General features: G+C 38.4%; 1 protein-coding gene across 2 annotated transcripts in view; it reads right to left on the bottom strand.

The window, feature by feature from the left end:
* Window positions 1–12605, bottom strand: part of ago4 (argonaute RISC component 4) — a 78160-nt gene that overhangs the window by 47790 nt on the left and 17765 nt on the right. For both annotated transcript variants that reach the window (XM_048557842.2, XM_048557841.2), the window contains exons 2-7: window positions 8625–8796; window positions 7786–7906; window positions 6026–6207; window positions 3487–3623; window positions 758–892; window positions 192–279 (exon numbers count right to left, since the gene is read on the bottom strand). In XM_048557842.2, coding sequence (XP_048413799.1) covers window positions 192–279; window positions 758–892; window positions 3487–3623; window positions 6026–6207; window positions 7786–7906; window positions 8625–8796 — 835 coding nt within the window. The remainder of the gene's footprint in view (window positions 1–191; window positions 280–757; window positions 893–3486; window positions 3624–6025; window positions 6208–7785; window positions 7907–8624; window positions 8797–12605) is intronic.

A 12605-nucleotide genomic window follows, 5' to 3' on the forward strand; every position in this document is an offset into this window, starting at 1 on the left:
AAATATTCTGTAAAACGTATTCTATCAAGCAGTCCAGGTCTTTATCCAATAGATTTTATTCTTATTTTATAGAAGTCAATATGCTTAGCTCGCCAAATACTGCACTCTGTACAAATTTGCTCTAGGCAAATGAAAAAAGAGTTTAGTCCGGAAAAAAAAAATCAGGACATTACACAGGACCACGCACTTACGTCTGGTGACTGGCCGGCCGTCGGGTAACATTACATACTCTGTACTTCCTTTTCATCTGTCCACAGTGAGTCACCTCCACCTTCAGACCTAGAAACAGAACAGGTCAACAAGGCTTACGTTATAATTGTTTAACATACAATGGAGTTAAACCAAACAACTGCCTTAAAATTCCAACTATATTTCTGTTGTTACTCATGATAAGAACCATTGTAGTACAGATCCCTGCAGAAGAATATTTTGAAAGGTAGCATTTCAAGTAAATGGCATAACCACTTCGATGACAGTGGCATTATTTTATGTTCATAGAATGGTATGTTTATACAGAAACTGTAAACAGCACAGAACAGGCCTGATGTACAGTGAACACAAGTTTCAAAGGATAATACAAACTGTTATCTTTCTAAAAGAAATGGGATTAATAATAATTGAGTTCAAAATAAGAGCTGAATAAAAATTAAATCACTTCTCCTTTAACAGCAGAATATTTTCTACTGGAGAGATTTCTGACATCAAAATTGCTTCTTAAAAAGAGTTTTAAATAATGCCTTTGTACTAAGCACATTACCTCTTATTTCTTTGGTAAACTTTACACGCTGAGAGTCAGTCAGTGGTTTGGTTTGCTCATTGATGTTCTGAATGTCTAGTACTTCACACATGAACTCAATTACTGGCTGAGCTCTGTAAAATGCTGTTGCAGACACTGGAAGAGACAAGACAATAATCAGTTTCCTTGAAACTTAGAAATCAAGTCAGGTTTCCATAAGTAATTCAATTCTCCAGTTCTCAGAGTACTTTGCAACCACTGACGTCCTTCTGATAGCAGGAGTACAGTGCTATTCCTGAAAGCTCTTCATGATCAACAGACTTGAGTGGAGATAACGGCCGCAGTGAGAGGTAGTTTAGGAATTTCTCCAAACTTCCCTTTCCCTCCTTAAACAAGATAGAAAATCCATCTAAGAAATGTACGCAAAATTATTCAACGACTTGAGCTCTCCCAGTCTAAAAATATACATGCGTATCTCCAAGTGACAAAATATTCATTAACTTACATGATGTTCCTCAAACAAGTTACATTAAGGCACAAACTCTTAACTTTTAGGATCAAAAGGTTTACTCTGTGGCAAAAGAAAGCAGAGTGCCTCAATCTTTTCAGACAGAAACTATCGATATTCAGTTACACAGAGTAAAAAGGACTTACAATTGCATTGTACTTTGCACAAAAACACTGGATGTTGGGAAAGAGTTTACAATCATACATTTTGAAATGCTGTCACTGTTTATCACGAAATAAACCACACCTTTGTCCCATGAAGATCTATACAAAGCATCCACAATTCATCCACACAATATTGGATCAGATTTTGTGGTTGAAAAATAAGGATGACTATCAGCATTCATCATTAAAGTAAACTGGACTGTAAGTTACAACAACTGCACATCTGTAGTTAAACAGAAGTTGCACTGTCCTGGAACCTCGCTAGTACTCAGCATCGAAACACTTGGAATGGCATGAAGCTATGATGGGTACACAATCAATGCAACGAAACCCAACAGAAAAAGTTATGCCTCGCCACTCATTAAAAACCATGGTTGCAAGGAATGGGCAAGTGACTACTGATAAACTGCTTCTGATAACGAAAATTTTCTTTCAAGAGATATTTCATTCCTTCAGATTTATAAATACTAAAATTAAATGCATCTGACTTTCTTTCAACTTAATCCCATCTTTCTTTCCCTCTAGTTTACTGTTATTGATGTTTAGCATTGAATTAACTATTGAAACTTACACTTAGTTCAGACAACATGCTACTTGAAGGATTATTCAATTTTATTTGTTAAAATGAGAAACTTGTATTATTTTTCAGGTCCTGGATCCCATGTAGAAAATGTCACACAGTTTGTGTCATTGTTTGTAGCAAGGGACTAATGCTCTCTAGCCACAGACCCCATTCCCTTCTTTGGCAGCTGTAACTTAAACCAGACCACTCGCAACATTTTTGCCATGTCTGACCAGAGATAATCACCCAACTATGAATTGGTGTCATCACTACCACACCCCACTCTGACATCCATTACCTATCTTATCTCAAATCTTCTATTATTGAAACACTCAGCAATGTCTTTGTTATCTTTAGATTGAACTATACTAATAACATTTCTTACCAGTCTCCCATATGCTACCTTAATGCTTTGCCCACTCAAATCTCTGATGTTTATTTGCATCAAGTCCTGTTCATTCATTCGCTCAGTAGCCACTGTCATGTACACCATTAAGCAATACCTTAACTTGCACAGCAAACTCCCACAAACAGCATTGTAATAATGAACGGACAATTCTTTGCAAAACTGGTAGAGAAATGAGTATTGTTGATGACACCAGTGATAATTTGCTTGCTTTTCTTCCAAATAGTCCCACATGATCTTTTACTCGCACACAGACAGACAGATGAAGCCTCGATTTAACATCTCATCTGAAAGACATCTGATCATTCAGCTCTCCTTCATCCGAACTGTTAGCCTTGGTTTTGTGTATGCAAGTTGTGCAGTGGAACTTGAAAACACTAACCTGTGATTCACTGACAAACATGGTACTTGTAAGAATTTAGAACCCTCAATAAATTAGTACATTTTGTCTAATGTGAAACTCTATGCAATAAACTGATCCAGTAGTGACTCTCTCTCATTGCAAAGGCATAAACAATTCTAAACAGCAAGGATCAAGTACACATTATTACAGCAAGCAGAGAAGCAAACAGCTAATTTCAATGGAAAAAAGTCTGCAGGAAGTCTGTGAACAAGTGCATGGTGAAATGAACTACGAGTACCAATTTACCCACAGCAGACTGAACAGAAAAATAATTTTATTTTGTTTCCTTGTGCTTCATGTAATTAAACAAGTCAGCTCAGCAGGATTTAATTTTTTTTTTAAATGCCACTGTTGCATTCATCTTTTGTATTAGCTTGTTAGGATTACCCTGTCTAATGGAATGATGGGTTGCAGTTGATTGTCCATTGAGAGAACATTAGATCTCTTCATAATTTTTTTATCAACTTATTTGAACATAATATAACACACCTCCATGAGCATTACATCCAAAGGATTCAAACCTAAAACCTCTGTCCCAGAGGTACGGACATTATTACAACACCACAAGACCCTTCGGATCTCTTTATAAGAGGACCACATTGGATTACATAGTAATTATTGCAGAAGTACTCCAGCAAGTTAGGAAAAAATTTCTAACATGTTTTTGGATCAACACAGTAGATATGCGCACAGTATTTTCAACTCACCATCGATGTTTAGCATCATATTCCACATGGCAGGTCGGACAGATTGATGAAAACCAAACCAAACTTCTCTACCTCCACCTAGTGGGTGGTAGTAACCCTCTGGAGGGGAGAAGAAGGATCGACCCACTGGAGTATACCTGAGTGAAGAATGGGGAAGACATTAAAGATTTCAGAACATTTTTATAAATATAAATTAATCTTTAAAACTGCCTGATAAATGACAAGACATTCAATTAACAATATTTCAGTCTAAAGCTTCGCTGTTTGGAGATATTTCATTGCAGCCTATTGTAACCTCTTCTTGAAGGCATATCTATTATAAATTTCGAAAGATTTACCAGGTTTGTATATGCAGCCAAGATAAAATTGAAATTAGGAACAACTGTGAATTTAGAAAATGCAACACAAGCTATAACAGGGCAAATTACAAGACGACAAAGTTCAAAAATTGGATAGGTCATCCAGCATTGCTAACCTATACATTAATATCATGGATCTGGATCTCAACAGCACATCTAATACCTAATAAAAATCTGTTGATCTCAAATATTGAAAAATTCAATTGGACAAGCATTCAGATTCTTGAAGAGTAAGTTCCAGATTTCCACTAATGTTTATTGTTATGGATCAGACCAGACCACCTCAAAATATTTTAAGAAGGAAGCCTAGACCCCAACTCTTTCTTATTTTAATGTAAAATTTGAAGTGCTGTGTTCAGATGCAATGCGATTGGTTAAACTACTTGATGTTAAGCAAAACCCAAGTTTATTTAAACACTACAGTTAAAATACAACCACAAGGAGGACGAATTCAGAACAACAACTATTGAAACGTTTAACAGAATAATAGATATGGTGACTATTAGTAATCAACTGTTCCAATATAGCAACATCCCATAAACACACTCCTTAGCAAAAAAGGCAGATTCAGAAAAATAGACTTGCCTCACCCAGTGGAGAGAAACCCCCCCCAGCTTCTAGCAGTAACTGAGAGGGAGACAAGATAGCTTCTACTTCAAGCCCACAACAGCAATTGCTTAAAGCTAAACTTGAAAACTAAAATCACATCTACAAAGCTTGGTCTGTGCGAGCTGGCCACACCCAGCCAGGCTGCTTGAATTGGTCCAAATTCTTTAAAAGTCCCTGGCCTCACAAGCTGCTTATTCTAGTGGTTTTGATAGGTTGCTCTTCAACTCTGCCTTACAACCTCCCAAAAAAGGGACAAAGTAACTTTTTAAAGCCATAACATCACCACATTATGTGAAAAGCAGTTGTCAATTTCACACTGAAATTACCTAGCTCTTAATTTAAGATTATGTCCTCTTAGTATATATTAAAATTAATATGATTAAATTAAAATATTACATACTTGGAAAGAAAATAATTGGCACAATCAATGAAGGCATGGTAAATTTGAAAGAAACCTGGTAGCCTTAGGCCTGTCAACCAATATGCTAATAATTGCCAATTTTGTGCACTGGTGTACAATGCTATGCAAGTTGGTGCAAACAAATGCAATGAAGGCATCTGTGAACAGATTATTAAAGTCAAGCACTTAAACGGCTGTGGTACTCATCTCAGCTAATGGAGGCCAATAAGCCCCAGGATATAGATTGGACAGAGAACATTTGGTACAATAACCATTGCATCAGCCTTATCTTAAGGCTTCGAGTGACACTGTAGTAGTGTCCCTACTGCTCAGCCAGTAACCCTGGTTTCAAGTTACGTTTCAGATTTTTGTTATCGTGTCCGTAAGATGGCTAAAAATATCTAAAAGCCCTATCTTTGACGCTCTTTCTTGCTTTGATGATTTCACATTTTCAACCCCATCTAATCACCACAGCTACAACTGCATCATTGGGGCTTTTCCATGAGCAGGTGTAAGAGTCATGCTGCCATCTACCATTACTCTAACATTCAAAGTGTGTTCTTGCCCATCAATCAATTTTCTCTAGGCAAAACGCATTACCATGGGCACTCAATGGTAGCTTTCTATCCTCTTGGTATTTAAATTTTACACGTTCTGAATACATGGGCCCGATTTGCCTTTTAACCTAGAACTGTTTTCACTTCCTTTTATCTTTCTAATACCACTTCACTGTCCAAAATGATGGCTGTAATTTGGCCTATATATTTCTACCTCTCCTAGCATTATATATAAAACAAATTTTAAAACAGCTAGGCAGCTAAGTGTTAGCTAGGCATTAATACATTGAATGTGTCTATTTGCCTCTCAGTTTTAAATTCTGATGAAAAAGCAGAACACTTTATTAAAATTAGAAGATGAATTAACATAAACAGTCTTGCTCTGCATTTCCAGCAGGTGCTATTATTTGCAGCTTTTTCACTTACATTCTTCTGCCAAAGTGGATTCGAAAATTGCTAAAAATGCAAAATACCACACACTTTATTGAAAAAGATACAAACAGCATATCTATGGGCAGTCACAAATCTTCCAACAGAGCACATTTTGCAATTTTCCAGAAAAGCATCTCCAGTTTAATCCAAAAAAAAATCAGTAAAAGTTCATCAGCACCTACCTCATTGAGGGGAGGTGTCTTGTGACAACATCAAGTGCTTGTACACAATCCTCAGGAACTTCACTAAGATGGCCTGCTAAAGCTTCTAATAGCAACTGTAGACTGACAACTGAGACCCATTGTATGGAGACCTTGAAGGTTTGGTCTTTGCCTTCCCCAGGAAGGGTCACTTCCAAGTCAACCTGTAGCAAAATTCAAAATTCAAAATTAGGACTCACTTACCTTGACAGTAACAACTTGTCATTACATAATACACATCTGGTGGACAGAAACTGAAAATACAACATTAAAATATCAACTCAAAAACTCCCAAAAGAGACAACAGAAGCTACTAGTCTGTGTAGCTCAGTTAAAAATACTTCTCATGTACTACAAGTAAATGAAAGTTGAGGATTTTCAAAATGTCAAATCACAGAATTGATGAATTTTGAATTTTGTAAACATTTCTTTCAATTTAAATCTCAAAAGAGTGAACAATGAACATTGAGGGGCTCCTGAATTTTTGTCAGACCAAACATCATTCAACAAAAAGTTTCTTCAACATTCAACTCCTCCTACATTTAGCTCCCCACAACTGCAAAAGGACACCACATCTCTCTGAGCTTAACAAACTTGACAGTTTCTTTCACCTAACTTTCCTATCCTCTTTCTTCTCCCATTCATTCATACACATGCACTCTGCCCAAAGCAGGTCTTTTGTTGGTCTGGCAGCATCTGCGAAGGAAAAAACACAGAGTTTACGTTTCGGGTCCAGTGACTCTCCCTCAGAACAGGTGAGGAAGTGTCACTGGACCTGAAGTGTTAACTCTGTTTTTTTCCTTCACAGATGCTGCCAGATCGGCAGAGTTTTTCCAGCAACTTCGTTTTTGTTCCTGATTCACAGCATCCGCAGGTCTTTCGGTTTTTAATCAAGTCTTTTGCTCATTAGCTGATCTGTTACACTGAGTCATTTTCTGGACAGTTTCTATTAGCAGTTGTCTACCATCATCCTCCACTTTCAACCACAGAGCACAGATAGAGGTCCCCAAGTCTATCTCTGCTAGAAAGGGTATCAAACCAGCACTGTCGGCATTATTCTGAATTACATTCTAGCCATCTAGCAAACTGCACTCACCGTAACTACCCCCCCCCAACCCATCTGTAATTTCAGCTTATACTATGACACTTTCGTCTTCACCCCACATTTTATTTTTGCACCCTTCTTCAATGGCAGCCAGTTATCCTTACTTTCATGCAGCCAACAGTTCACACTGATAACAAAGTGTGAAGCTGGATGAACGCAGCAGGCCAAGCAGCATCTCGGGAGCACAAAAGCTAAAGTTTCGGGCCTAAACACTTCATCAGAGTATAGGCCCGAAACGTCAGCTTTTGTGCTCCCGAGATGCTGCTTGGCCTGCTGTGTTCATCCAGCTTCACACTTGGTTATCTTAGATTCTCCAGCATCTGCAGTTCCCATTATCTTAGTTCACACTGATAACGGTCCCATCTCTCCCTCTGGAGGTTGTGATGAAAATTAACATTCCACTCCCTCTTTGTCAATGCTGATATGGTCCTCGCTCCCAAAGCGCCACAATGAGATGCTTTCTTGCTGTTCCTTCAACTAAAGCAACTACTCCCACTATTACCACCCATTCCTTGTTGCTGCTTTCACAACAGTGACCTTTTAGAACTTAAAATTTTAAAAAGATACAAATCTTTGAAATACCTCAATCAAGATTCAAGACTGCAAGAGCAGTCTTGAATATCAATCTTATTCTCACCCTTTCTCGGCCAATTGGTAACGGATTTGCAGTGTACATATTCCTTTTCCCATCATAACCCGGTTGCCGATCTCCAAAAATTTGCATCTTGAAGTGTCGGACCATGGTATCAACCACTTCTCTAGAAGTAGAATAAAATGTGCAATAATGACTTGTTTCAGATTTTTAAAAAAACATCAAATTCTGGATATTGTTAAATGGTAGACTGTAGATATACATTACTTTCTCCATTTCTTGACAATCTAGATTTGTCTCCATAAACCAAAAATGTGTATTTTGAAAAACAAACTGGCCTCAAAAAAAAACATGATTTACATGCCTCCCAGCGAAGACTATATGCCAATGAAAATTTGGTACTTTACCTGCACAGTCCCCCAAAATCCAGCAATGATCAACATACAAAGACTATTAATCATGGTAACGTTCTTTTTGTACAAAAACAAGCCCTGTTTCAACCAAAGTAGGTTTACAAAAGGAAACGGCTTTCTATTCCCCATAAAGTTGTACTTAAAAAGAAATTGCTGGCAAGAAGTCAAAGTCACAGTTAGGGGTCAACTTATTGAGGTTGTTTTCAGCAGAGAAATTCCTGCTAACAAATCAGTCAAGTGCAAGATATGCTTTTTGTACTACCTACATTCCTATAATCTGTCAATAGCAGTGCATACAAGGATTAACTATATTTCCCTACTAAGTTCCAAATAGTAATCTCTTCAATATTCCAGTTACGAAGAAAAGGTTAAAAAATCTTGCAATGTAAAAAAAAGATACTTGTTGTACTAACTAACTGGAAGCTACGGACAAAGACAAGGACTTTTACCATCTGTCTTTCTCTCTCTTACCTGTTAACTCTGCGGGGGCGTTTCTCTGGTTTAATGTCCACCTCATAATGGTAAACATCAATTTTCGGGATCTGAACCTGGAAGTGATTGGCTAGCAGACGTATAGGCTTTCCTATAGTGCCAAGGCATGGCCTGCGAGGTGGCTGAAACAGGTTGGTGGTTGCAGGAGGGGCTGAAAAAAAAACCCACAGGTTCAAATAAGAATGCCTTTGAAATGTACAAAATTTAAACAAATTATTATACAAATTTTCAAGGCCATTTCAATTTTCAGTAAACATTTAAAACCTTGAAACAATTTTCCAAAGGTCTAAATACCTGAGCTGGAAGGTTAGTTTTCAGACGTTTCGTCACCATTCTAGGTAACATCAACAGTAAGCCTCCGACAAAGTGCTGGTGTTATGCCCCGCTTTCTATTTATCTGGTTAGGTTTCCTTGGGTTGGTGATGTCATTTCCTGTTCTTTTTCTCAGGGGATGGTAGATTGATTTGGAGCCAATGTGTTTGTTGATGGAGTTCTGGTTGGAATGCCATGCTTCTAGGAATTCTCGTGCGTGTCTCTGTTTGGCTTGTCCTAGGATGGATGTGTTGTCCCAATCAAAGTGGTGTCCTTCCTCATCTGTATGCAAGGATACGAGTGATAGTGGGTCATATCATTTTGTGGCTAGTTGATGTTCATGTATCCTGGTGGCTAGCTTTCTGCCTGTTTGTCCAATGTAGTGTTTGTCACAGTTCTTGCAAGGTATTTTGCAGATGACGTTCGTTTTGCTTGTTGTCTGTATAGGGTCTTTTAAGTTCATTAGCTGCTGTTTTAGTGTGTTGGTGGGTTTGTGGGCTACCCTGATGCCAAGAGGTCTGAGTAGTCTGGCAGTCATTTCGGAAATGTCTTTGATGTAGGGGAGAGTGGTTATATGACCTATACAGCGTATTCAAAAAGAATGGGTACCCTATGAACACAGTCCGCCGATTCCTCAGCAACAAACCCAAACAATCAGACAAAACGGGCCCAGAAACCCTAACCACTCTCCCCACATCAAAAACATTTCCGAAATGACTGCCAGACTACTCGGACCTCTTGGCATCAGGGTAGCCCACAAGCCCACCAACAAACTAAAACAGCAGCTAATGAACTTAAAAGACCCTATACAGACAACAAGCAAAACGAACGTCATCTACAAAATACCTTGCAAGAACTGTGACAAACACTACATTGGACAAACAGGCAGAAAGCTAGCCACCAGGATACATGAACATCAACTAGCCACAAAATGATATGACCCACTATCACTCGTATCCTTACATACAGATGAGGAAGGACACCACTTTGATTGGGACAACACATCCATCCTAGGACAAGCCAAACAGAGACACGCACGAGAATTCCTAGAAGCATGGCATTCCAACCGAAACTCCATCAACAAACACATTGATGTGGAGCCAATCTACCATCCCCTGAGAAAAAGAACAGGAAATGACATCATCAATGCAGGAAATGACATCACCAACCCAAGGAAACCTAACCAGATAAATAGAAAGCAGGACATAACACCAGCGTTTTGTCGGAGGCTCACTGATGATGTTACCTAGAATGGTGACGAAATGTCTGAAAATTAACCTTCCAGCTCAGCGAGCAATCTCACATCCAGAGTCAAGACAGTGTATTCCTAAACGTCCTTAATATCAATTCTGGCACCTATGAAACTTCATGACAACAAGCATGGACACGGAAGCCTCTTACAGATCACCACCTAATACTCCACTATACAGTGATGAATTAGGAGGTCCTACTGATGACGACGAGGTGAAAGAAGTACCAAGTAGCAACGGCAGATAATATAACCTGACTGGAGGGTTTTCCAGTAGTAAAAATAAACAGAACAGCTAAAGTAAAAATTGACTGCTCAGAAGCAGTAACAGGAGAAATTATTATGGGTTAACAGGACATGAGACAGATTGAGTAAATATTCTTGTGTTTGTCTACCTTCACAGCAGAAGACATAAGTTGCCTACAAGAATAACAGTGCAATCATCAGGTGGGGGGTTAAAAACTTTGAGGAAATTAATGTCAAAGAAAAACTATTGGAGAAACCCAACTGATTATAATCTGACAAATTTGAGAAATAAGGGTTGACACTCTTAGAATTCTAGAAGAGATAGCTGCATAAGTAATGAATGGGCTAGAAATTCCGAAATTGCTTGGATACTGGAACAATGTTAGAATGGAAGTCAGAAACTACAGTGTCACTTTTCAAGAAAGGAGCAAAATAAAATAAATAAAGAGCTATAGGCCAATTATCTTAACTGCAGTTGTTGGGAGAAATGCTGAAATCTACTTTAAGGCAACCTTAATAATGCACTTGCAAAATTATAGCACAGCTGTAGTCGGTTTTACAAAAAGAAACTGCTGTTTGACACGCTTATTGAGGGACATTGGGGATGTAACCATTAGGGTAAATAAAAGGCAAAACCAGTAGTTACAGCATACCTGAGATTTCCAAAAGGCGTTTGATAACTGGATTAGTTGTGAGGAAGTCTTGGTGTTAAAAGACATAAAACAGGTCAAGTCTGCAGCATCAAGACGGTAGACTGATTAAGATATTTACTTCTTCTGTTCGGCCATATTATTAAACACATCTCTGCAGCAGATGTTACTTTAACAGGGGCCTTTTGGTGATGTCCATCTTTGGGCCAATGTTCCACCGGAGTCCCTAGATTATTTTTAAATCAACTCTGTTTGGGCAGATTATGACACAGTCCAAAGCAGGTGAGACTTGAACCTCCAAAGGAAGGACAACACCACTGTGGCACAAGAGCTCTGCAGATGGAATATGCTGTGAGCAATTTTAGTCAAAGGTCTGGGTACACTCTTAAAGGAAGATGTTGGCATACAGGCGCAGCAAGCAATTAGGAAAGCAAATCACAGTTACCCTTTATTGCAAGGGAATTGGAGTACAGAAATAAGCTATTGTTACAATTTTACAGGGTTATAGTGAGACCGCATGCGCTTCCAGCTTGGTCTCCACATTTAAGAAAGGATATACAATAAAATGTGTGTCACCCAGCACAGCACCAACTAGAATTCTCTGCCAGTCAAAACTTCTGGACTGGGACCACAGTACTTTCATCCATTAAAAAAGTGAACATTATTCTAACTCAGTCCAACTCCCAAGAACAGGAAACAGATTAGAATGATGAAATCTGACTGATTATCTCTACATAAATGTTCATTATGGCCTTGACTCATCACAATTATTTCTACGTGCTGTGGACCAACCGTAAGAAACAATTACAAAATTCAGCAACATTACCTTTTACCAATGCTCATGAGTGGAGATCCCCAACGTGTCTGCTTTCAACTTCACAAATTAACAGGTATCAACATCAATTAGATCAAGAGTCAAAAATATATAGTCTTTCAGCTATAAAATCAGCCACAAGATGGGAAGGTCCCTTCTCCTACATTGCTGTGATCAAACTAGCAGTGTCTTAGCTGGATTTGCTGCCACACATTCTTCTTGCTAGAGTTAGTCTAAACTAGTGATATCTGGTGGGGAAGGATGCCCACAAAATGTACTTGGCAGGAGATTGCTTCAGGAGAGTCAACCTTAGTAAACAGGTCATTTACGATAGTTACACTACATCCGAGATACATTGTGGTCACTTGGTAGACATCAGCCTCAAATTACAATTTTAAATCACTGCTTTTGAAATATTCTTTAACAGCATTGGTAACAAACAGAACAAGAAGCTAAATTGCTAAGCTCCTTCCCAGCTCCGTGATATCTCAATGAATTGAGCCTCTCTCATGATGTTAGAAAACCCTTTCAGATACTGACTGCCATATACAATACCTTCTACCAAAACTGGTGCTGGAGTCTTAACAGGTCCTTTCATAAGACATGACTGTTGTCCTAGAAAAATTATGATTGTATGTTTCCCTTTAAAAACATAAGGCTTGCATGTACTTTAGGAACTCCATGCCTAA

This window comes from Stegostoma tigrinum, chromosome 24 (genome assembly GCF_030684315.1).
Source record: "Stegostoma tigrinum isolate sSteTig4 chromosome 24, sSteTig4.hap1, whole genome shotgun sequence".
Classification (NCBI taxonomy): Eukaryota; Metazoa; Chordata; class Chondrichthyes; order Orectolobiformes; family Stegostomatidae; genus Stegostoma; species Stegostoma tigrinum.